This window comes from Canis aureus, chromosome 31 (genome assembly GCF_053574225.1).
Source record: "Canis aureus isolate CA01 chromosome 31, VMU_Caureus_v.1.0, whole genome shotgun sequence".
NCBI lineage: Eukaryota > Metazoa > Chordata > Mammalia > Carnivora > Canidae > Canis > Canis aureus.
The window spans coordinates 40,177,713-40,204,593 of NC_135641.1; the positions used below are offsets into that span (position 1 = coordinate 40,177,713).

Below are 26,881 nucleotides of genomic sequence, written 5' to 3' on the forward strand. Positions count from 1 at the left end.
GTGAGGAGAGATGTTCGGGCCTTTGGGCATTCGTTAGCCCATTTAAGACTTGCTCACATTTCAGTTTTGGAAAGACCTTTGTGAACCATCCATTTTTAGGGCAAGGGCATGATTCCCTGCAACTAACACTAGGATTCTGAACAAACACTAGGGGGTGCCTCCCAAGAGGCCAAGCACAGCCTCAAGCCCTTCACTCATATTAACTCATCAATTCTCACCACAACCCTGTGGAGCATGTGTTGCCGTCACTGTCCCCATTGGACAAATGAAGAAACCGTGGCACACACATGTCGATACCTTGCCCAGGTTCACTCGCTAAGTGCAAAGCCAGGACGATACCCTATGTCTGGCTCTTGCCATGCCACCTCTGTGGATTCGAAAGAAGTTGGTTGAGACATCTACATACACAAAGTGAAAGATGTCGTCTTATGCTTTTTCAAGTTGGCCATTTTCTCTTCTTTTCATCCTTGCTTTCTTACCTGCCTTTCCTCATAGTCAACGGAAACCCAGTGAGAAAGCTCGACAGACCAGGCGGGCCTCATTCTTTTCTTTTTACACTTACTTTATGCTACTAAAGCCAAACCATTCAACCTACCCATTCAGAGACTTCCTGGAAAATTAACTGCCTAAATGAAGCTCTTCCTTTGGGTTCTCAGGCCAACTTTTGATCAGTAGGCAGTCCATCGCTAAGCACCACCTGGGTGCTAAGCTGGTTTTCATGCATGTAGTACAATGAATGAATGAAAGTTCTAACTGGACTGAGCTAAGAGAAAGCTTAATGAAGAATTCTGGTTTGGCCTCTTCTCCAGGAGCTAGTCAGTATGATCAAGCTCCTTATTATCTCTCGGCTACAGTTTCCCCCCAGGGGAGCGGCTACTGGGGTCTTCCTGGATACCATATAGGGAAGCCGGAATGACATCCTGAGTACCTATGACTTCATAGGTTAGTGTAAAAGTCAAGTGCAGATCCCTCCAAATCCCTCTGCCACCATTTGGAAGCCTTAATAGGAGACTCCCAGATGGGGTCTTGTGAAAACAAGCCTGTCAGAGACCAGTTTATTAACATAGTGTCCCACATCTGGATAGTACTGGAGACACCAAATCATATCATCCATGGAAAGGTTGGGGGAACTGGTGACAGCTGGGAAAGAACATTCTCCTTGCCACAAACATTTCTGGGGCTGATGTGGAAGGTGATATGGTTTTCTTTGGCATAACTAGTGTTAATGCAGGGATATCACAAGGACTTGAGTCGATAATAGGATACATAGTTAAATCAGGAGCTGCTCAAATACAGGATATGCTTCCTTACGCCTCTAAGCATATAAACAGAAATTTTATGTTAAACAGGTTAAATGACTATCCGAGGACTATTGACAAAGGGATTCTTGCTTCGAAAGAAGAATTGGCTTAGATCACTTTTGAGGTCCCCTATGTTCTCCAGCCTCTATGGTTCTACAGAACTGCGCACTGAAGAAAACAAGAGGGAAATGAAAACAATTCAGGGTAGAGGTCATCTGAAATAATACTGTGAAGCTACTGTTGTCAAAGTGCCACAGTTGGGGACAACCAGGAATACTGACTGTAAAACAGAGATGCAGACCAGATGCAGTTAAAGAAGTTCCATGAAGACCCTAGATACTGGAATCCCATGCTGTCCCAGGACAGCTGGCCCTGGCATCCATCTAAGGTGCTCTTAGGGGCAGGAGCTTCCTAACACTGGCTTTTTTCCAGTACGAAATGCTCGGAGTATGAAATGCTAACCCGTCTTTCCGATTCCTTGGGAATGGAGGAAGGGGTCTGGACAAAAGGATTTCAAACAGTAGTGACATCTGAAGCTGCCGTACAGGAACGTCAGCCCACCTTTTTCACCTTACTAGGAAACCCCTGCCATCACAGGGCCCAGGAGACTGAGCAGCATGGTGGGCCAGTCAGAACAAGGAACCTTCTGGATGCACTGGGGAGCAGCGTTCCCTGCGGCTATGCAGACCACATGGCCACACGGCCTCCTGAAGCACCAGCGTGACCTCCACACGCGTGTGACCACGGACCGCTGCCAGAGGCCCACGGGCAGGCCCCGCCCGGGACAGTGGGCATCCAGTTTGCCAGCCTGGTTCCCAGCTGTTTCATAATTTCTGTTCAGTTACTGAACCCAAAGAACAAAAAGGCCAGCCAGGAAGCGCTCAGGCTCCTTGCGGATGCTAACGACACTCAGGGATGAAGGGCTGCTCGGCTTCCAACCGGAGGCCGCTCGCCAGGCACATTAGGGTGCCTACTGTTCACGACGAAGTGGATTCAAGGCCATTTCTCAGCAGCGCCAATGAATGAACACCCTAGGCCCCGAATGGAGGAGTTATTCTTGTTCATGGTGCTTTCTTCCAGCCGAGGGCCCGGGAGTGCAGTCCAGTGGGTGGGAAGGTGGCACCGGTGAAAAGCCACCCTGATTTCCCTGTACCCCTGCATCTGTGTCCCAAGCTCACCCACAAGCACCTCGAAAAGATGACTCAGGGGAGCAACACAACCTAGATCATGGGATACAAAGATTTTCCCCTTGTGCGACTCTCTTCTTGAACTTCCCGTAGGTACCTATTCAGCGCCAGGGAGTAGTACTCTAAGTGCTTCCTGTGTATTAACTCATTTAATCCTCGGAAGCTCCACTATCCCCTTTTATAAACAAGCAACCTGCAGCACAAAGAAGTCATGTCTCGCCCAAGATCACAAAGGCGGCAGGCAGGGCAGAGCCGGATTCAAACCCAGGCGGTTTTTTTTTTTAATTTTTTTTTTTATAAATTTATTTTTTATTGGTGTTCAATTTGCCAACATATAGAATAACACCCAGTGCTCATCCCGTCAAGTGCCCACCTCAGTGCCCGCCACCCAGTCACTCCCATCCCCTGCCCACCTCCCCATCCACCACCCCTAGTTCATTTCCCAGAGTTAGGAGTCTTTCATGTTCTGTCTCCCTTTCTGATATTTCCCACTCATTTTTTCTCAAACCCAGGCAGTTTATTTGGTGGCCTTGACTGCCTTGCATCTACCCTCTCGGGGAAAGGGTTCACATCAGTTCCTGCTGCCCAGAAGCTTCCTACTGAGGCAGGATGAGATCTCTACCTTCTTATGGGTCTTGTTTCGGTACTGGTAGGCCCTAAGATTTGCTGCAGCTACTTGGTGGCAGTGACGGAATCCTAATTACCCAGTGTCGGAAGTGACAGCAAGAAATACAGGTACGAGGGGATCCCTGGGTGGCTCAGCGGTTTAGCACCTGCCTGCCTTCGGCCCAGGGTGTGATCCTGGAGTCCCGGGATTGAGTCCCGCATCGGGTTCCCTGCATGGAGCCTGCTTCTCCCTCTGCCTGTGTCTCTGTTTCTCTCTCTCTGTATCTCTCATGAATAAATAAATAAAATCTTGAAAAAAAAAATACAGGTACGAGAATAAGTCAGAAAGCAGAGTTTCTCCAGGGGGGGGGTTCCCCTGAGGCTTGGGACAAGGCTAAGTCACCCGCGGACAGATAGCCCAGCAAGACACAATGAGAGGGGTGCTCAGAAAAGAGCCCTCAAAAAAGGGATGGAAAAGTCCACATGTCACAGTAAACGGAGAAGACACGTCAGTGAATTAAGGAAGGCAGACACCGGGAAATGCCGTCTCTCTAGACAAACCCAACAACCACTTTGGGATCTTCCGTTCCAAAACAACAACAAAACGTTCCCCGAGCAACGACAATCCTTCTCGTGTCAGGACTGTGGCACGCCTTCCGTGTACCTGCTTCCCTTTACCTCTCCCAACAAACCTGCAACGCATACCGTACGTCGAGTGTGCGCATAAACAAGCTGGGGTTCCGAGAGGGTCCGGCGTGGCTCGAGGCCACGCAGCTTGAACTACACCTGGGGTTCTGCAGCTTCAAAGCTGCCACACTTGGCCTCTGTACTAATGTGCCATCCAGTCGTTTAAAAACCATCGATGTATATTTTTTTTCTCCTAAGGATGTAAATGAATTTTAACTGGTATAACAAATATCTTCCCCAAGACATGAATAAAAGCTTACCTTTTGGTACATTGATTTTTTTTTTTTATTTAAAGATTTTATTTATTTATTCATGAGAGAGACAGAGAGAAAGAGAGAGGCAGAGACACAGGCAGAGGGAGAAGCAGGCTCCATCCAGGGAGCCCCATGTGGGACTGGATCCCAGGACCCCAGGATCACACCCCGGGCTGAAGGCGGGTGCTAAACTGCTGAGCCACCTGGGGGTCCTCTTGGTACATTGATCTTAACGGATTCAAGAGGCTTTTACTACAGCACACGAAAGAGTTTACACTTTTGGAAATTACACCTCTGACGTCAGCCAAAGGCACCTCCTCCAGTAATAATAACTAACATTTACCGAGTGTGTTCTCAGCGTTAGTCACAGTCCATCCAAGGGTTTCCATGCACTAACTCATTTAACCCTCGTGACAGTCCTGGAAGGGAAGTGCTACTATTTTTCTAGCTTTACAAAGAAACCGAGGCACGAAGAACTTATATAGAATGAGCATTAACCAAAACACTACCGTCAACAGAATCTCCCCCAAATGCTCCGAGGCCCACGGGACTTTTTGGAGCTTGAGTACGTTGTCTTTAAAGACATGTGCAGATTCCCCCTGTCTACCTCTGGCCCCTTTTCTTTGGTTTAAAAACATCTGGGAGGGGGCGCCTGGGTGGCTCAGTGCTTGAGCACCTGCCTTCGACTCAGGTCGGGATCCTGGGGTCCTGGGATCGAGTCCTACATCGGGCTCCGTGCAGGGAGCCTGCTTCTCCCTCTGCCTGTGTCTCTGCCTCTCTCTCTGTGTCTCTGTGTGTGTCTCTCATGAAAAAATAAATAAAATCTCTAGAAAAAAAAAAAAGATTAGAAACATCCGGGAGAAACCACATGGGTTCCAAAGAATAACCTAGCTGGCCTGTGGCTGCTCTGGGCTTGGGCTGCAGCTGGCCCAGCTTCTCTGAGACCAGTCTGCTCACCCCAAGTGGAAGCAAATGCTCAGAGAGAACGTGAGCAAGAGCTGACCCCAAGTGGACGAGCATGTAGTTCTGAAGAGTCCCCTGAATGGAAGCCCAAGGTGGGACCCGTTGGCAACCTTCAAGCCATCCCGGACGAGGCCTTGAGAACAGAGTGCTTTCAGGCCCAGCCTCCCGGTTCCTCCCCAGTGTCCCTTAGGGGGTGGGAACAAACTGCACGGGGTGGCGGGGGCGGGGGGCTCTCTGCAGAGCCCAGGGAGCGGGGCTGGGGAGACTCGGAGAGCAGCCAGGGCGGGCAGGGGGTGCACGGCAGCCCTCAGACCTAAGCCACGTCTTCGCACCCCAAATTCACATCTCACCGGCTGAGCAGATTGCTTCCCTTCCTCCCAAACAGGAAATGAACGCACTTTCAGAGAGTCCGACTGACGATGTCAAAACGACCTTTTCACATAACGTCTTTGCCCCTGAAACCCGCGACGCGGTCATCTCCCTCGACCTCTGGCGGGCTGCGAGGCTGGGCCTTAGCTCTGCTGTGCTGCCCGCTCGAGCTTCTCTGCCTTCGCGCCAGTTCTCCTCCGGGCCCTCAGCAGCCTTCTCTGCTGGCCTCCCCTCTCCGGCCCTGCGGTCTCAGGGTTCAGGCCCACGCTCTCCCCTCGTGTCGGGGCCCACTCCCAGGGCCCGAGGCCAGCAATTCCCCTCGTTTCGCCCCCCCCGACCTCCCTTGCCTGGCTCTCTCCATATAATCCACCTGCACCCTTGGCTTCACCACTGGCCACCTCAGAGGCACCTTAAATTCACCGCGTTCCAGACGGATCTGCTCCTTCTGCTCCCACCCCTGGTCCTCCACTGCTCCGGTCCGCACCGGGGACGTCCTGCGACCGCTTTCTCTCTTCCTTCTGTGACATCTAGTCAGCCGTCTCCCGCCCAGTCTGCATCCCTTCCAGATGTGTCCCCTTCTCTCACACCCCGCTGCCCCCCACCCACAAGAGCGTCACCCTCCCTGGCCTACACTGACTCGGCCCCCTCACCCACCCTTGCTTCTTCCACTCGACCTTGCAGCAGCCAAAGTTTCCTTTGAAAAATGCAGATCCGATCGATTAACACACAGCAATGGTTTCCCACTATTCTCGGGATTAAATGTAAGAATCTTGAACTTGGCCTGTGAAGTCCTACAGGACTGGGACTTGGCCTCCCCGCCTACCATCTCCGCGGGCCCCTCCCCCAGTCGTCCTCCCGGCCAGGCTGGGCTGCTTCCCCCTCCCCGCACCCCCGTTCCTTAGCCCCCCATTCCTCCCTACCGCGGCACCCTGGCCATGATAACGAATGGCTATTTGGGTGGCTATTTGCCCAATGCCTGTTTCCCCCACAGATCTGGTGAGCACCCGGGCAGACTGTTCCTGGCGTCCAGCATAGCAGAGGGATGAATTCACAAAATTCGTTGAATGGCTGCGTATGGGACTAGGAAAAAGTTTTTAATTCTACTGTACCCTTCTTAGAAAAACAGTTGAACCCAATGTCCTTGAAATAAGAAGCTCGCAATAAGAAGTTAGAGGCTCTAGGAAATTCACACACAGTGAGACGACCAGGCTCTCATTGTTTATATCCGGGCTCCGCTATGTCTGGCCAATAAGGTGCTGGTGGTATTTCTTTACAAAAAATTTCGGGGCACCTGGGTGGCTTAGCGGTTGAGGGTCTGCCTTCAGCTCAGGTCGTGATCCCGGGATCGAGTCCTACATCAGGCTCACAGCAGGGAGCCTGCGTCTCCCTCTGCCTCTGTCTCTGCCTCTCTCTCTGTGTCTCTCATGAATAAATAAATAAAATCTTTAAAAGAAATTTTATTTTCAGGCAATAGAACCAAAACCGTATAATATCTCTTAGCTAGAATTGGCTGTTTCTATAACGAGCGGTGTTCTGATGGTCTTGAAGGCACTAAGTGAGATGCAGGTGTCTTGGAAGACTTAACACAATTCTCTGAAGAATAAAACTTACCACCATTGAGCAGTTTGGTGCCCTGGGGTCAAGGCGATTATTCCTGTGACTTAAAGATATTCTCCTCCAAATGAAGGCATAGAGAATGCTCTTAGCGAGTTGAAAAAAAAAAAAAAAGATAAATCCCTGAAATCATTCCAAAACTCTTGAGCACAGTTAAGCGTCACCACAAATCTTTTGGCCAAGGTTCGTCTGTCTGAAAAGATGACCAGGGTAAGTGCCTTACAGATTCTTGGACTCCTCTCCTGCATCCTGCCCCTGATTCTGGGATCCTCCATCCGTGATGGAGAATAAACACGAGGGACTTTCCTAGGCCAAGGGGTAGGAAGTTTTATTGAACTAAATAACAATAAAAGAGGCCTTCTTTGTACTTTTCTCACTATTGAGGGACTCATTTCACCTTAGCTACGTTTAATCAATTTCCTGGAACTTAGTTATAAATTGTACTTTATCACTGGTCAAAAGCTGAAAGCCTTGTACCCGACATTTCATTGGTCCAAAGCCATGTCCTTTTCATGAAGCTGATAAATGACTACATCCAGTGTACAAAGTCCTTTTAAGTATATGCAGATTTAGAACTACCAAATCCACGTGGTTATCCATAAATAGCAAAGGACGTGCAGGGCTTCCTTAGAAACCACAGCTCTGGTAGGAGGTGACATCTGAGACCGCTGGGGAAGACAAAGGCTACAGCTTACCTAGCCCTGTGTCACCAAAGGGGCATCTGATGGGCATTTGAGAATGGGAGTGATTTTTCCCAGGACGCCTGCAAAAGCCCACCTGACCCACACTGAAGCTAAATTCGCGAGTCTAACTGTGGGCTTTAAGTGCCTCCGTGTGCCAGCGTAGTCCAAGCTCCTACTCTGGAACCACAAGGTCATCATGCAGGAGAGGAGTCCCCGGTGGCAGAGACAATTGTTATGTATGGGTTCAGAATTTACAACCATTTGAGTATCGAATATCTCTTCGTCTTCCTGTTGAGCAATAGGAGCAAGATAAAGGATTAATGGATAAAGCCACCATAGTCTCTTAATGCCCCGCGGTTACAAGTGTTCCCGGAGAAGCCAGGGCTCACGCACTGTGGTGCATAAAGCAAAGTGTCCTTGGGGCCACTGTTGCCTTTGGTGCAAGTGAGGACTTAGCGGGTCTGTCCTCGTGGGTGCATGTGCCCCGCTGGGTCTGAACTCTGACTTGCCTCCAAGACAGAGGCTCCAGGAAGTGCCACAAAAGAAGGGACACGAGGAGGCCTCGGCTGTTAGCTCTGACGGGGAGCATGAGAACCAGAACCCATCGCAAAAAAGAGCACCTGCTGGGTGCAGCTCCTTGCCCTAGCTCAAAACTCGAGTTCTCAAAGAAAAAAGACTACAGAAGCGGAGGCCGGGTACAGAATATGGGCAAACATGACTGGCTTATCAGCCGAGAGGCAGTGACAGCACCCGGGCTCTGGAATCCTATCCCCTGGGCTCGAATTGCCCAAGCTGTGTGACCTGTGGCAAGTTATTAACCTCTCAGACTCAGCTGCATTATTCTGAGACTGTGGGTTACTGCGACGATTCAGCGAGACGATTCAGGTAAAGTGTGGAACAGAGTAACTGTCAAAGGGCAAATGCTTTGGGAAGTGTTAGAAAATGTGATTTTAGCAACTCATGAAAAAAAAAAATAGGAAGCTCAAATAAGTCATGCCAGGTAAGAAGGAAAGAAAATAGAGTTCGAAACAAAACAAAATAATACCACGCATCCTTTGAAAGTCTTTGCATCAACTGAGGATCTAGGCTCAAGGGCCAAAAGTTCTCATGTTAAAATTAAAAAAAAAAAAAGAAAGAAAAAAGAAGGTGCTGCCAACCCCTCGAAGCCCTCTGCCCCCGCGCTACGGAGGCTCCGTCTACAGCCTGATTCTTAGCACAGGAGAGGGGGACGGTGAACGTCTCGTGCGCCGCACATTCTTCGCACTGACCATACGCGGACTTGCACACTTACATCCGAAGGTGCTTCGCGTGCCCACTGCTGCCCGCAGAAGCCTGCAGGGTCCAGGTCTGAGGCTCACAGTTCAAGGCTTCGGTGACTTATCTACACTTCCCGTCCTGGGCTCGTGTGGACGTTGAGATCGGACACACCTGGGTGTGAGCCCTGCACACTCGCGGGCCCTGTGACTCGGGACCGACGACCTGCCCTCCCTGCACTTCGGTCTCCTCCGTGTTACACGGGGTTTGTGTGCATCTCCGCCCGAGGGGCAAGGGACGCTCGCAAAGACGGAACGACAGCCGCTGAGATCCGGGACGGAGCCGAGGACCTCACCTGGAGCCGGCACACAGAAGTCGCCGCCTGGTCGCACCTGGGACGTTGCTGTCGCCGGCCTGCGTATGCGGACGTGTGAGGTCGATGGGGTTTTCCTGCGAGCCGGAACTGAGGCCCTCACGGATTTCTTTGATTACTTTTTAGCTTTTTAATTTTCTTTCTTTTTTGAGGCCCTCGCTGATCTGAGCCAGGAACACTGGGGCCGAGGCGCGGCACCTCCCGCCTGGCCACCGGCCACCGCTCCGAAGCAGGGGGCGGCTGGGGCAGCTGTCACCCCACTGCCCGGCGGCTGCTTACCTTCATCTCCCGGCCCACTTTCCCGCCAGCCCAGGCTCTCAGCCTCCGAATCCTCTAGAAGCTTTGATTTATCGGACAGAGGAAAGGGGTTTTAAACTAAACACACGGGGAAGGCCGGCGGGGCGGGGTGCGGTTTCCCACACAGGTGCCAGCGATGCCGCTGGGGAAGGCGAGGGTGGCCCCGGGGCTGGGGACCCGCCGGGATGCCGACGGCGTGCACAGGGACCCGGGAAGCCGCGGGACGGCTCGGCAGGCCCCGTGTGTCCACACGGGACACTCGGTCACCAGCTGTCACCTCCGGTCACCGCATTAGTTCACGCCCGCCCGACGGCGGCCTCCGGGGGCTGGTGACGCCCAGGGGACACGGCCCCACCTCCCATCCTCGGGCTCGGCCTTACGGTCCACAGGAGACGCGAGGGTGACAAGTGCGGGCGGGACTCGGGAAGGAGGCAGGAGCCCAGGAGGGGGCCGATGTTAGGTCTGGGGGTCGGGGGGGCTGCCCGGAGGGGGGGGCAGCCTTCACCTGCCCTGAGGCCAGCACAGCAAGGCCGGGCGACCGCCAGGTCACACGTGTCACCGCCCCCAGCAAGGGGAGTCCTCGGCTTGTCAGAGCAGGCTGGCCTCACCCCTCTGCAGGTGACCGTGTGCGCCCCGGGGTCACGGCGGCGCCCAGGGTGGGACCCGGCATCCCGGGGGCCCAGGGTGGGACCCTGCGGACCTCACCTCCTCCAGCCGCCGCCGCTGCTCCTTCTGCTCCTCGATGCGCTTCTGGCGCTCGGCCAGCAGCTGCCGCTTGTGCTCCTCGTTCTCGCGCTGCTGCTGCTCCAGCTGCTGCCGCCGCAGCGCCTCCGAGCGCTCCTTGTTGGCCAGTTGCAGCCGCAGGAAGTCGCGGCGCAGCGTGGACTCCCCAGGCAGGTTCAGAATGGAGCTGCGGGCGGGGGACACACTTGGGGATCCTGCGCCGGCCGGGCCGCCCCCCCCACGAGTGTCGCTGGTGACCAACCCGGAGTCCCCGAGTCCCCGGAACCCCGGATCGGGGCTCGCTGCCTTGGCCGGGTGACTAGGGCATGCACCTGCGGTCACCGGCCCTTCTCGGGGTCACCACCTGCCTCCAGCACTGTGCACAGGCTCCCTCACCCTGTGACCCGCGCAGATCTGCTTCTGAAGGCGAGGGAGTGAGCCCCCGGGCCGGAGCTGCAGGTTCTCATGCTCAGGAAAGGCATGAACAGAGTTGGCGAATGAAAAAATGAACCATGCGGAGCAGTAAGGGAACCTGCTCTAGTAGGGGTGCATCCTCACCCCGGGGACTCCTTGCACCAAACCTTAGGAGGCCAAGGCAGGCTGCTCATGGGAAGACACAATAAGCTAGGAGGGTGGACCTCTGAGTCCAGGCCAACCCCAGAGTGGAGCACGAACCCACGCCGGCCGGCGTCTGAGAGCCAGAGCTGTCTCTCTGCCCCATGCTTAGAGAGCAGGGAATGGTTTGGCTCTGGAACCCATGGTGTAGCTAGGACTTCAACCCGGCTCCCTGATTTCTAGATTCCAGTTAAGCACCATGGGCCTCAGTCTTCTCATCTGTAAAATGGTAATTGTGCATAGATGTGCGTGTGTGTCTGTATGCGTGTGTGTGTGTGAGATAGAAAGAAAAAGAGGACAGAAAACACCATAAAGGAATAGCACCTACTTCCCCAGTGGTCTAGGGCCACCCTATTCACATCTAACTGCAGGTGAACAACTCAAAGTTGGGCTCTTTGGTTGGGTGTGGCAGCCTAATGGGGTAGGCGGGGTAGGCAGGGCTCCTATTTGTTCATGCAAACCTAGCTCTTTTAATCTTTCTGGCAGCTTCCACCTGAAACCCGTTAAATAACTGGTGAGCCATTTGTATGCAGCAGGCACGGTAATAGGCTCTCGTGGACATGGGCAGTAGCTAAACAAATTCTCCCTCTAGTTACCTCCTTGTGGGGAAGAGAGACAAATAATTAGACAAGTGACTACAAATAGCATAATTTCCCATATGAACAGGCTCCAGAGAAGACAAAAGATGTAACAGTTTAAGAGTACAGTGGTGGGGGGCTGGGACGGGGGCGAAGGGCTCTGCTTCAGAGGGGGTGATCGGAGGAGACCCCTCTAAAAAGGTGCCAGCTGAGCTAAGACTCAAAAGATGGAGTCAGTCCCATGAAGAGGTAGGGAAAGAACGTTTCCAGAAGGAAGAAATGGGGAGGCCAGTGGTGGGGACAGGTGGGACCTCTTTGAGGACTTCCCAGAGCAGAGTGAAGGAGACAGGAGCTGGTAAGGCACGTAGCATGGAAGCTGTGCGCGGAGAGGTTATCGTCAGGAGAGGGACGTGATGGGATTTGTTGGGCTGCTGCATGGATGACTGTCTGCAGGGGGCAGGAGGTCAAGCAAGGCCACCTGAAGCCTGTTGATGGATCTGGTGTGGAGAGTGAGCCATGACTCGCAGGTTTCATCCTGGCACCCGGACAGTGGTGGTGACGCAAACTGGGGTGGCGAATGGTGAGGGGGAGCAGGTTTGGTGGCAGCTGATGAGGGGATCATGCTGTGTTGGACAGTGTAACTGCTGTGCTGTGTGACTGCCATCTATGCCCAAAAATGACATGAAAAGGGCTTCGTTCATAATGCCCTACAGACAGTGCCTGCATTCCAGTAACAAACCTCCTTTAAAACTTACAGCTTTTGTGCAGAACGCTAAACCAAACCCCGAGCGACAGTGCGTACGTACACAGGCCACCAGCCCTGGGCAAAGGCGGCAGGACGGGGGAACCCGGCCTCACCATGCACACGAGGATGCTCCATGAATACAAACTGAGGTTGAATCTTTGTCAGGTGAGCTGAGCCGTAGTAGTGGCTCAGTCATTGACTTGGTGTGTGGCCTGGGTGCCACCTCTGAGCTCTTACCTCATTTCTAAAATGAGATAACCACTGTCTCTTTGTTCTTTTCAGGATTTCATGAAGATTGATTACATGTGTCCATAAAACAGGCCTTGGAACAGAATCCTCAATGTGATATGATGACACATTGAAGTGCTGAGGCACGGCTAGGTCAGCCCGCTACGGGACTCCTAACACACGGGTTAGCGAGTACGAGTTAAAACAGGGCTTTTCAGTTCTATAGAGAATGGTCAGTAGTCCTGACGTGACATCTGGGTGAGTTTGGGAAACATAAAAATAGTAGGCAACTTCTCTGAAAAGCAGGGCATTCGGTTCTTCGCCTTTACAAGAATGTTCATTTTCCATGTCACTATTTGACAAACGTCATCTTTATCAGCTAAACTGGGGGTAGCCAATGTGTAGAGTATTGGATGGAAGGAAAAATTCTTCAATCTTTGACTTTGAAAATTCCTTTAGTAGGTGAAGACAAAAACTGGATGGCCCTCTAAGTCCCTCCCTCTTCCATCAGTTTAGGAATAATCCAGCTGGGTAGAGCTGAGTTAACTCAAAAGAAAGAAGCCAATGGCTTGTTCTAGCAGCAGTGGCTGAGCTGGCCCCTTTCCTGAGCAGTATGGGACCACAGGAGTCCCTCCTTGGATGGCTAGAGGACGGAGACCTATATACCCCACTGAGCCTTCTGCTTGTGCATTTTCCCCAATAAATGTTTTCTGACCATGGTTCATGTGCCCGTACCCTCAATTCGCTGAACTGCCACCTGCTGAATTCTCTCACGGAAGACAAATCCTTGAAATGTGAGCACCCTAACCTTAATTATTCATACGCACACTGGAAGAAAGTTGCAATCAATGTCAAGTGAAATTCAAAATGCATGGATGATAATGATAAAGCAACATTGATCCTGGGGTCCAACATGTGACAACTGGAATAAGCATGTAATTTTCTATCTAGGGTTCCCCTCCAGAGTGTGATTTGGTTTCCTGGGAATCATTTTCTCTTGGATTAGCTTGTGGTGAAAATACCAAGACAGGTGACAAGGACGGTGGCTGCTGAAATGGGCTTCTCAAAGGTATGAAGAAACGAACTGAATGTGTCAAGTCCAAAGATACCACTTAGAGGTCTCCTGAAAGTGACAGTTTTAGGCACTTTGAGTCTTGGATTACTCAGATGATTGCCTCCTACCCATTCTACACGTTACATATGTGAGGAAACAAAGTCTTAGAATAGAGACCATAAATCTTAGGGGACAAGATAAAGAATACGCTGATTTCCACGTTTCTGTAAGAGTCTGCCTGGGGACATTTTCCCAAATTAATGAGTAGGTTCATGGGCAATAAATTAAATAAGACCACCTTGCTGGATTCTTAAAAATGAACCTATAAATCAAAAGGAAGCAAGTTTCACAGTCGCCCAATTCAGAACGTGAAAATAAGACTCGGCTTTTGCTCTCCTACCTGGGCTCTCCTGAGTCATTCTCCTCCTCTTCTTCCTCACTTCCGCTGTACTCATACTCGGTCTCATCTAAAGAGAGACTCACAGAATGTTAGTGCACAAAAGGACGCTACAGTTCAGTCAATCCCACCCTCTTCTTCTTATATATATATATATATATAAGCCTGGGACAGGCTCCAGGCCTTCTGACTTGTGATCTAACAGTTCCCACCACCTGGATTCAAGTACGTGGACTTAACATCCAAGACTGTCCCAGCTGATTCCAGATATCTGTCCCTGATGCCTGCTGTTCATATGAAAGTCAAGATCAGGAACTGAAAAATAACTTCTCGGTTTGTGTTAATTCCCATTAGAGGACCACGTGAACCAACCTTTTATTGGCCCACTATTAACACATTGTCCTATTAATCATTTCTCAAGCAGGAGTTTTATTAGGACTTACATGTGCCCACAGATTTGTCTTTAGATATCTTGATAAACACCAGAAGGAAATCTGACAACGTGCTATCAGAAATACGGAGTTAAATGACCCACTGGGGACAGCCATTTAATTCAGTCATACGTTAAAGCAGGTTAATATGTAGTAATGAATAAGACTGGGTCTTTGCTTTGGAGCGGATCAGAATCTAATGGGCAAGGTGGACAAGTAGGTAATCAGATCCGCCATGATTATTAAGAAATTAATCCATATTGAGTGTCTCCCATGCTGGTCACCCTTCTAGATACTTTACCTAGGTTCTCTCATTTGTTTTGCTTAACAATCCTTTAACATACTGCCCACGTTTCAAGCGCAGACACTATGACAGGAGGTTAAGTGATAGAACCAATGGCTTATTAATAAAAGGTCAATCAATCTGGGATTTGGATTTAGAGTTCGATCCAGAACTTGTCCAACTTTAAAACTAGTGTTCTTTCTAACATATATATGCTAAATAGAAGGGCATAAAAAGAGCAATGAGATATCAGAGATAGGCGCAAAGTCCATTGGTCATAATAGGGGAAGGAGACAGGAAAGTCTCTTGAGGAGATGAGCTGGGCCTTGCAATGTCAGTGACCCTGTTCTAGGCAGACGGCAGCTAAAAGTGGTGGCCAAAGGGCATTCTAAGCAACATAACCACGTGAGGAAGCCTGCTAGTATTACAGGGCATGCAGGACATGTTCACAAGGAGTTGTGAGTGGCTAGATGTGTGGCTGTGACAAAAACAGATGGAATAAGTAAGCCCAGAACATGTGCTAGGACGTCTTGATCCTTACATATATATATATATATATATATATATATATATATATTTTTTTTTTTTTTTTTTTTTTTTTTTTTCTTTTTCCTGAGGACTTCTCTGTGGGCAATGGTGAATTTTGGAGGAGCTTTTAATTTTAAGGAGGGAGAGTGTCACATTACTATTATCCTTTCATAGCTGTGGGTTAGTAATTACAACTTGGGAGGTTTCGGTTTAATTCCGAAAAAGGAATTAACACTGCAATTTGGCTGTGTTACCACCAGGAAGCAGCACATCTGATAAGAACTAAACACTGCCTTCCAGACTCTTCAGCCAGTAAAGGAATAATGAAAAGGAGCCAAAAGCACCATGACTTCAAGTGTATTTTTTAAAATCACAAGTTAGCTTCAAATATTTAGACACGTATGTGGTTTTCAGACGACTTATTTTTTTGAGTATTATCGCACCGGAAATGTAAAGGACCTTCATAAGGTGTTTCAATATCCCACACTGAAAGTTTACTACTCCAAACTTTCCTGAAATGGGTCAACAGGGAGCTTGAAGGAAGCTGCAGAGATTTTATCTAGCAAAGGAAATTCTAGCAAGGGAAAGCAGCACACAATTGATCCAAATATTTCTACTAAGGTAAAACCTTCATTTGTCAGGCCCTTCAATTGTAATACTTCACTAGAATCTGGTCTTATTGCTTTTATGTTACTGGCATAAATTAGCATATGTCAACAAACGTAAGGAAAAAATAACATCAGGTTAAAAAATCATAATGAATTTTCATTAAAATTGTTTAATTGTGGGACACCTGGGTGGTTCAGTTGTTTAAATTCCAGTTTTGGCTTAGGGCATGATGTCATGGTCCAGCGATCCAGCCTGCCTCAGTCTCCCTGCTCAGTGGGGAGTCTGCTTCTCCCTCTGACACCCCCCCCCCCACTACTTGTATGCTCTCTCTCTGAAATAAATAAATGAAATCCTTAAAAAATAATTGTTCGGTAATAGCAAAAGCTGGTCTTTGAGCTACTAAGAGAGTGTGAAATTTTTAGAGGAAGTAAATTAAGTCATTTGGTGAAACCGAACAAATGGAATGAGACCTCACTTGATGGATTCTCTTTCTGGGGAACAGACAGAAAAGAAGGTTTCTGATGGCTCTAAACCTACACAGAATTAGGTTCCTTACATTACTGGGTAACTCCTAAGGGCATCTCCTACCAAGAATCATACTCACCTACTCTGCAGAGAAGGAACCCGTTAAAAATAATCTATTGTCATAGAATGGGGAGTTCTGAGTCACCTTCCAGCATCTGAGCCCCCAAGAAGTGAAAACAACCCAAGGCACAAGCTTTACCCACTCTACTCACAGGTCAAAGGCAAAGAAAGAGGTTACGAGTTCCCGGAAGGTAACTCTGACTTGTTCTGAAAACTTATAGGTCCATAAAGAACTGTTTATGTAAGAGTAGCTAATATTTATTGAGTATGTTTATACGCCAGACATTGTATTAAACATCTTAATGCATTATCTCATTTAATCTGCAGCAATGCCAGGCGATAGTGGTCACTATTATATCCTCTCTCTTATTTTAAAGATAAGAAAACTGGCGTGAAGGTCATCTAACCCTTCAGGGATTAGAGCTAGAATCTCCAGTCAGAATTTGAATCTAGAAACAATAGGCCTGCAGGAAAATAAGTTTCCCTTTTAAAGAAGTCAGCCTTTAATAGTTGCATGTTTGATGAAAAATCAGTCCTGGAATTATTTTAGGGGGTTGGGGAGGGGCAGAGGGAGGGAGAGAGAGAATCTCAAGCAGACCCTGTGCTCAGCATTCAGTGTGGAGCCCGACACTGGGCTTGATCTCATGACCCTGAGATCATGACCTAAACTGAAATCAAGAGTCAGACACTCAGTTGACGGAACCCCCCAGGTGGCCCAGTCCTGGGACATTTTGATCTTGACTTACCTGTTTCTCTCATGCCTGGTTCCTCCTGATTTCTCCAGTTCCCTTCCCAGCTCCTCCTGACACCTCATCCCTTCCCACCCACTAATAACTGGAGATGGGCCTCCTTTTTTATTTTTTGTTTTCTTTTGTGCAGGATTTTTATTTATTTATTTTCCAGTGCTGTAAGAATTTTATGTTCGATCAAAATAGGCAATGAAGCTTCATCTCCTATTTACCACTGGAAATAAAAATAGTCTGGGGAGCGCCTGGGTGGCTCAGAGGTTGAGCATCTGCCTTCGGCTCACGGAATGATCCCGGGGTCCTGGGATGGAGTCCCATGTCCGGCTCCCCACAGGGACCCTGCTTCTCCCTCTGCCTGTGTCTCTGCCTCTCTCTCTGTGTTTCTCATGAATAAATAAATAAAATCTTTTCAAAAAATAGTGTGGTCCCCAAACATTTAACCGTGTATGTTTTTTAAAAACAGGGATCCCTGGGTGGTGCAGCGGTTTGGCGCCTGCCTTTGGCCCCGGGTGCGATCCTGGAGACCTGGAATCGAATCCCATGTCAGGCTCCCTGCATGGAGCCTGCTTTTCCCTCTGCCTGTGTCTCTGCCTCTCTCTCTCTCTCTCTCTCTGTGACTATCATGAATAAATAAAATCTTTAAAAAAAAATAAAAACAATTGCAGGATAGTTGAATATCATATTTTATCAATTTCAGGTGATGGGTCTCCTTTTTAGCTTAGCTTTATAACCTCGTACTCCTGAGACGAACTTGATTGCACATTTCCCTGGCAGCCGGGAAGAAACTCTTCCCTTGAACCTTCACTCAGGGCTTCTCCTCTTGCCTCAGCCCTCTACCGCTCTTACCTCTGCGTGGTTTTGACTCCTGCACCGCTCACCACCCACCCCACACACCTCCTCATACCTCGCCATATTACAGACAGTAACTGCAGAGGCAAAGAAGGGGAAGCCAAATGAAAGCAGAGCACCCTCCGTCCTGTGAGGCCCCCCACCCTCCAATGCTCCATCTGGCTTGGAAAGAACAGAAAGGAACGGTGTCCAGGACAGAAGCGAGGAAAAGCACAGGGCCGTGTGCCTCTCACCCTAGGTGTCTGGCTTCCCCTTTACTCCCCACTCCCCACATGCTCACCTCGCCAGCCCTGTAATGTCTCTTCACTGTCATCCCTCCTCCCCCCTGCCCCGTGGCTCCTCCAGCCTCCACCCAGGGAAGACTCACCCTGTCTGTCCTCTGGATCTTTCCCTTTCCTCCCCCTACCTCAATCTTCCTTACCTCCCACCCACCGAGGCACAAAACCGGCCCCAGACCACCTGAGTTTTTCTCCTTGGTCAGGATGCTAGGTAAGGAAATCTGAGTCTCTACTCCCATAACTAGGACACAGTCCCAGGACTCCAAGTTTGAACTCTTGTCCACTAATGCACTGAGAAGGCAGTGTGTGGTACAACAGCTACAGCCACCAGAGATAAGGGTTTTGAATCTACAAAATAAACAGGTGCATGAAATGATCTTCTACCTCAAAGTGCAGGGTTCTGTATATCAAGTCTGGCAACTCTGTGACTATTAGAAAATTCATCTGACTTCTGTAATAAATTCCAAATGGGCCTCAGAGCTCAAAAACTTAAATGTTGAAGCCTGCCAGTCTAGAAAAATGTCAACTAAGTGTTTTTTTTTTTTGTCTTCTGTCGATTTTTTGTCTTCAAAACATGAATATTCATTTGAACTAAGCAAATCACTTGTCATATTAAACCACTTCATAGTATTACTCAACATGACTCTTTGTCAGGGCCTGGAGAAGGTGATATTCCTTACAGTTGTATCCTTTCATGAAGATTCCATTTCACAGTCTCACTCCATTGATGCCTACAGGCTGCGAGCTCAGAGGCAGCCCTTCACACTAGAGAATAATGCAGGCCCATTTGAAAGCCCCACGGCCACCTCCAAATATATCAAGAGCCCATGACTCACTCCATCTTTTGTTTCCTTTGCTAAACTACAAATGTGCTTCTAACCTTTCTCTCCTCGTTTCTTCTTTGTTCTGTCAATATGGTCCTTGAGTTGAATGCGAACCTGTCGTTCATTAGGTTGGTCTCGTATAAATGGATGCTTCATCAATTGTTCTGTTGCTGGTCGCTGGCTGTGATTCTTTACCAAGCAGCTCTCAATAAATGACTGGAATTTTTTCGACCTGCCAAGTGAAAGAGATGAACCCAAAGATAAAAAGGCAATCCAACGAAAAAGTGACCTTCCATTTTCTAAAACACTATGATGAGAAAAAGAAGAAGGCAGGTTCGATTAGTCAACATAGGAATCAACCGATCACAGAGTAGGCCTAGAATTCTATTAGGCACGATGGAGTTCAAAGGCATCATTACCATCAACACACAATTGACGCATTGTATGGGAGTCACATGCATAAGAGCATTTTTGCCCGGATTTATAAATAATATCACACAAGAAACTAAAAGGAATCAGATAAGAGAAAGGCCTTGGTGAGAATCACATCTGGAAGGTCTAGTGTAATGAGGGAACCTGAGCTGGGCTTGAAAGGATGCAGAGGAAATCATTCTGGGAAGACAGCTCAGGGAGATAGGAAATAGTGAAAAGCTAAGGCTGAGGCTGGGCACACTACACACCAGGGCACACTGAGGTGAGCGGCCTAAAGAAGGCAGAAAATGCAAGCTGCAGGAGAGCAAAATCAAGGTTGGCCAGGGAAGGAGGAGGACATTCTGTAGAAATGAGAAAGATTCCTACTTGGTAAAGTGAACTTGATTAGGTAATTTTTTTTCCCACTGGCAATTTCAAAATTACCTTTGACCTTTGCACTCCAATTATTAAGAACAGGGTGTATGTGTATGTTCGCTATCAACCAAAGGACTCGGAAACTTAAGGACTAAGTTCATACCCACACATGCATTTATCTCTCTCTAGAAAGGCACTATTGCTTCAAAGATAAACCCTGCGCCAAAGACGCACAGGGGAGGGGTACCCAGGAGCAGGCTGCAAGTCCACACCGTGGTAGGAATCACCGGTGGACTTCAGCTGTGACTCAGGAGTTGGGAATGCATGTTCTTGCTGAGAGTTCCAAGAAATTGTCCGGCATCATAAATAATTACTTCACGACTCTATAGCATGTGCTTCCCCTGGCAGCTGGGCATAGCACCCCGAGACCTCAGGGGAACTCTGATCACGCTCTTGGCGGTTCCCCCTCTGCTGGGAGCAGGAGGGAATCCATCCCGTGCCCGCCGTCGCCCTCCTGTGGAGCGCTGTGGAGTCACAGGAACGGATCCCTGAGCAAGCTCCCTGAGGTCGACCAGCTGGCTCCACACGGACTGCAGGCCAGAAAGCTGCCCCGGCCACAGGGACACCCGCCGACACCCATCGTGGTGAACATGTTCTTCAAGATTCAAATGCAAGAGGGCGCTTGCATCTGCACCGCTCTCCACCTCTGCCCAGGTCCACGCAGGTCTCCTCTTATTCCATGTGGTTAAAGGACCGAATATGAATATTTCTTCCTCCCTAAATAAATGTCTAAGCTCAGTTCAAGCTTTTAAATTATTTGCATCAAAGTAGATGCACCCTGCTAGGCTTGGGGGTCCCCCCCAGGATCAATCAGGATCAGCTACCCTGTGGACTGTGGAAGACGGAAAGAGCAGGGTGGACACCCCACGCACCTCCGTGTATGTCCCTCAGCCCATGCCCTCCGCGGCCTCCACACTGGTGTCCCCTCTATCAGGTGTGCCACACTTATCTCTGCATCCTGAGCACGCCGCTACCTGCAGCTTCCAATGCTCGATGAACACCTGCATGCATGCGTGCTTATCGGTGAGTGCTGGGCAAGTGTGGGGAATGGCAGCCTGCAAATCTGTGCTTCTGAGGGACAGAGAGGGAGGGTTGGAGATGAGATAGTACCGAATATGCCTTCTCCTTCAGGCCCACCAAAGCCATGGAGGCGCCAATGTAATTTAATCGAAGGGGAGACTTTGCTTCAAACAAACAAAAACACAAACAAACAAAACCCATCATGGAATAATAGGCTGTCCTGAGGAACACGCCGAAGACAACGAGGGTAACCTGCATAAGGAGATAGACACATTCCACACGGCACCCTTCTAGGTAGGAAATCAGGATCAGGAACATGAAAACAAAAACAAATTAAGACAGGGAGCTGTTAAATATTCATGAGAAATGCAAATGAAAGCCCTGTTTCTTCTGCTTGCAACTCGAAGGAAGTGCTTTCTTTTTATAAAATGCTCAGCTATTAATTAGAAGGCGATAAATAAATCACACCCAATTTAAAAATGAGATCCAGGCTGGATAAACAGTACATTCCATTCCCCAGTGCTGACAACCAAAAAAAGTCAGTGGTGTCTCTCGGAGGAGACCGAGATCAGAGGTCAGCAGAACCAGCCGTAGTACAGGGTCCTCTTTCCATTCTCTATTCTGCTGGGAAGGAAGCCTCGGAGACATTCAGGAGAGTAACTCTGGGCCCAAAGGTCGGGCCAAGATGTGCAGAACCGGGGCAGCTGGGTGGCTCAGCAGTTGAGCATCTCCCCTTGGCTCAGGGCGTGATCCTGGGGTCTTGGGATCGAGTCCCACATTGGGCTTCCCACAGGGAGCCTGCTTCTCCTTCTGCCTGTGTCTCTGCCTCTCTCTCTCTCTCTCATGATAAATAAATAAAATCTTTAAAAAAGTGTGCTGAAGCACAAAGCTGGCGATGTACCTCATGTCTTCTTCAAATGGTACCGTTTGAAGAGAAAATAATGCTTACTTTAAAACAAATCTTCAAAGAAAAGATTCATTGTCTCTTATTTAAGTTAGCGTGACCAAAGAATCAATATGCTTAATTACACATTTAATTAAAAGTAAAATCCCTTCCCCTATGTTGAACACCACTTGACTATTTGCTGAGCGGTCTGATGGGTTTAAAGTACATTTATTTATTTATTTATTTTTTAATTTTTATTTATTTATGATAGTCACAGAGAGAGAGAGAGGCACAGAGACACAGGCAGAGGGAGAAGCAGGCTCCATGCACCGGGAGCCCGATGTGGGATTCGATCCCGGGTCTCCAGGATCGCGCCCTGGGCCAAAGGCAGGCGCCAAACCGCTGCGCCACCCAGGGATCCCTTAAAGTACATTTATATAACTTTATTGTTTGCATCTCTGCTGCCAGTAATTTAGTTCTGTCTCAAAAAAATAAATAAATAAATAAAAAAGCCTAAGATTAGTAATACTAATTTCCCCAGTGTTGGCCTGGAGAGATAAATGTTAATGTTTGGCACTTACAGTCTGAGGCCCTGGTTCTAATACCTGCATCACCACTTTATCTTCCCAGAGTTTTTCTGTTTGTATATTTAATTGTGTTAGAGGAATTAAAAAACGCCTGAAAGATGATTACATTAATCATTATAACCTGTCGGGCTAAAAGTTTTTGGTAATCACAGGACTCCCTAAATGCAATTTGAGCTGCAGAATTTGCATTTGCCCAGAACCACCCCATTTCTCTACTCTGGGCTCTATCACTTCTTAACGGTGTGACTTTGGGCAGGTTCTTTAACTTCTCCGTGCCTCAGTTCCCTGACTGCAAATGGTGATATTGTTAGGATTTATCTCAAAAGAACGTTGTGATGATTCAAGGAATGAATTGATGGAAGATAGTGAGCACGGCGCCCGTTACATCTAGACACCGCATGTATGTTTGCTGTTGCTATGACTTTTACTCCCACGATGATGACAAGGTCCTGGCAACCTGTGACCATCACCAAGCAGCAGCAGTATCTCTCTGCCGTTAGGTCTGGGGGTAGAAATTGGAAATTCAGCTTCTGTTGAACTGAATAGTGTAGTGTTCTTAAAAGGGAATTATTGCACATATGTTTGGATTAGATACGCTAGCATGAAGAGTCAACGGGACCATTATCTCCAAGGAGACCGGGCAGAAAAGGTTAATTAAAAAAAAAAAAAAAAAAAACCAACCGTGCAGCAATTTTTGTTTTGATTTTAATAAAGTCCCAAGTCACATTACTGCTAGCAAATTCAGTTAATCGGAGATATTTTCTAATATTTGCTTTCTGTTATTATTATTTCACTTAGAACATGCACACACACACACACACACACACACACACACACACACACAGCTTTGTCGTTTCTTAAAAAAACAAAAGTGCCTGGAGTGCTTGGGTGGCGCAGTCGGCTAAGCCTCGGACTCGTGGTTTCAGCTCATGCTGTGATCTCAGGGTGGTGGGATGGAGCCCCGTGTCGGGCTCCAAGCTCAGCGAGGAGTCTCTCTCCCTCGCCCTCTGCCCCTCTGGCTCATGCTCTGTCTCAAATGAATAAATCAATCTTAAACAAACAAACAGTGTCTGACAACCCACCAAGAATCAGAACTGGTGTTTCATAAAATAGTAGGAGTGACTGAAAGTTTTGGGGTGAAGGCAGAAGGCGGGGGTTCCAGGTTGGCTGTACAGGGAGGGGCCAGCTAACCACACCAGGGCCTCTGGTCTTCAACTGGAGCACCAGTAGCTTGGACCAAAGGAACCTTATGTCTCTTTCCAGTGAGAAGCACTTAAGGTTTTTCTAATGATCTTGATCAAGTGCTCCTTTGCCTGTGTGCAATCTCCACATTTAAGGAGCATGGGAAGGGAAAGAGGCCAACCATCTTTTACAGGAAGGAAGTCATCCCCGTATTTCTCCAGAAACTCCTGCAGGAAACCATAGCACTCAGTAGGACAGGGGAGCCAGGGGGAGCACGGTGGGAAGAGAAAGGAGAGGAAATGGGTTGAAGGAGATGGTTCACCATGTGGGTGGAATCTGACCATGTATTAAGACGGGAGGAAGAAATGGGCATCACAGCTGGCTGCGCCTTTGCCTGTGGTGACATGGAGACGGAGGCCGAGAGCACGCTTGGCCTCTAATTCAGCTGAGGTTGTAATCCTCCCGGAGACCTAATTATTGAATGGCTGGGCACTGACTGGAGCCCTGACCCCATGACCTCCTCGGCACTGAGGCCTCTCCTGATGCGGGAGGAAAGGGCAGGTTCTGGAGAGTGGGGGTGCTTTCCTTCGCGTCCTCCCACAGCCTAAGGGCCGAAGGGTAGCTCTCCTGCCTTTCTTTCCCTGGTTTTAAGGCACAGGAAAAAAGTGTTCAACTAAGAGACTAGTGTCCCATTCTAACCTTGAGCTTAAGAGGCCGGATGATACAGTAGAGGGAATGGGGTTACGAACCTGGGAAACGAAAAGATTGTACAGACTTGTGCAAGGAACAGAACCCACCTAACCTTCGATCTTCTAGCTACAGGATGAGGACCCAGAGCATCTGCCTGGCAGGGCTGTGGTTAAGATTAAATATGTGTATATACATATACATACATATCTATAGATCTTATATATATGTACAAATAAGATGTAATTGTATTAAATTTAATTTTATTAAATATATATTTTAATTTTATTAAATTGCATTTTATTACATATATTTAATCTTATGTATAAGATTAATCATTATAATTATATAAGATTAAATATGTATGTGCATATATATATATTTATACACACACACACACATAAATTATTGAGTCTACAACACGCGTATGCCCTCTATGTCCTGTATGTTGTAGATTTAGTAAGTTTGCTGGAAACGACCCGCAACTGCATACTTGTACTACTAAAGAGTTGCTGGCCCATCTTACCACAACGGTGCGCCCCTTTGGTAGCACTTCAATATATACCCTGAGAACAGGGTACTTCATCTGCTAATTCATCAGACAGAGAATATGGCTGGATAGAAAAGGAGCATTTTGGAGTTTTGTATCTTTGGACGGGTGGGGAGAGGGATCCTCTCCCTTAAAAAATAAAAGAAAAATAAAATATTTCACTTCCTCCTCAAACACATATTAAAGCAAACCCTAACTTTTTTTTTTTTTTAGATTTTATTTATTTACTCATGAGACACACACACACACACACACACACACACAGAGGCAGAGGGAGAAGCAGGCTCCATGCAGGAAGCCCAACATGGGACTCGATCCCGGGACCCCAGGATCACACCCTGGGCGGAAGGCAGGCACTAAACCGCTGAGCCACCCGGGGATCTCCAAACCCTAACTTATTGCAAATCACTCTGGACTTGGTCATTCAAGAAAGTACTCTGTGGCTTATTTTCACTTAAAAAGTAGGATTAAAATATTTTTGCTTAAAAAGTGGGATTCTATTGCAGAGGATCGGGAGCCACATCCCGTGTCCTACGGCCCGGGGACTGCATGGCCATGTTATAAAGGCGGGGTTCTGAGTGAGAAAGAGTCCTTCGCCAGGGCTCCTGATTGCCCACGCACACCCGAACAGCCAAGCCATCTCCCCTTCTCTGTTGGGCAGTGTGGTGCTCACAACCTAAGGGCCTTCCCTTTGGAGTCAGGGAGGCCGGGTGAGATGGAGGCCTGGTCTCCTCACTGTCCCTGGACGGACCCAGCCCTGGAAGCACCACCAGGATTAGTTCTTGTGGTCAAAGGTTTGAAGCAGAAAAGTCAGCCTATAGTTTCCTCCAAGCCTGCATTTCTCAAACAAGGTCAGGGCAGAGTTGACCTTTCTTGGAGCAGGGTCAACAAAAACTAAAACTGTAGTGCAGGGCCTGTTCACTCACTTTGCTTTTCTAAGGGGACAGAGAGGTTGGCCAAAGGGCAGTGCAGGCCCGGGAGAAGAGAGAAATAGGACATATGCAAGGACCAGCCACCCCCGGCTTCTGAGTTGGAGAGAGGTGGCGATGGGTGGAAGGACAAGCTGGCACCCAAGAGGAGCTGGAGCCACTCGGCCAGGCTGTAGTGCCACACCTTGGCACAAAAGGCCAGAAATCTGAATATAATGCTCCACCACCAGATTTTTAAAAGTTGGCGATTAATTCAAGTGTTTCTGAAACAGCCCCACTGTGCTGACCAACCGTAACACCTGTGTGGGTGGCCAGGGTGTCCTCTGTGGGTCCAAGGCTGGAAACAACTGTCCAGCAGCAATGCAGGGAGCAGGAAGGGAGGGAGGGAGGGCACAGGGTCAGGAAAGCCCACTTTATACAGTATATGGGGTGCATGTGGGCGGGGGGGTGCGGGGGGACAGGGAGGCTTGGCACGGAGGACGAGCAGAAAGCTAGCAGAGGGCTCTGTGGTGCCACTGATGCTTCCTGGGAGGGAGGTGACCCGAATTCTTTCCCGGGGAGTCTGTTGCAGGGAGAAGAGAGGAAGCAGGGCCTGCTGCTCATGTGCCGTACACGTACCCAATGGCAGGCTGTTGCTGGGGAGAGAACGACATCTCGCACAGTGACCCTCCAGAGTGAGGAGGAGGAGCCACCTTCCCCCTTGTTGCCAATAGCAACTCTCAAGCTCTTCCTCTGCAGGCCTTGGCAACTCGGGGCTGTCGGTCCCCCGGCTGTTTCCCTCTCCTCTCGGTGCAGTATGCCTTTCTCCTGTCACACCCGGGTGGCTGTGTCATTACTAGGTGACTGGTATGAACTAAGACGGTGCTCTGCGTGGTGGAGGGGGAAGCTGTGGGTGAGAGGGGTCCCAGGCAAGGGTGACCATGAAGTGACCGTGAAGTATGAAAAGGGGCCGGAAGGTCTTGAACCTTCATGCTCTGACTTGCCTAGAATATGTCTCTAGAAAAAGATAGGGGGTCGTAAGTGGTCCAGGTGTTGGCCCGGGGCATGGGGAGTCAGAGACTCAAGAATGTGCTGGAATGCATCAGGATGTCCCATACACACAGGGGGAAGAAAGGAACAATGAATTTTTGTCA

At 48.8% G+C, this 26,881-nt stretch overlaps 1 protein-coding gene across 8 annotated transcripts in view; it reads right to left on the reverse strand.

Moving 5' to 3' along the window:
- TNIK (TRAF2 and NCK interacting kinase) overlaps positions 1–26,881 on the reverse strand; it is a 377,380-nt gene that overhangs the window by 75,072 nt on the left and 275,427 nt on the right. For all 8 annotated transcript variants that reach the window (XM_077880331.1, XM_077880329.1, XM_077880327.1 and 5 more), the window contains 3 exons: positions 19,118–19,293; positions 13,932–13,998; positions 10,294–10,498 (listed from right to left, as the gene is read on the reverse strand). In XM_077880331.1, coding sequence (XP_077736457.1) covers positions 10,294–10,498; positions 13,932–13,998; positions 19,118–19,293 — 448 coding nt within the window. The remainder of the gene's footprint in view (positions 1–10,293; positions 10,499–13,931; positions 13,999–19,117; positions 19,294–26,881) is intronic.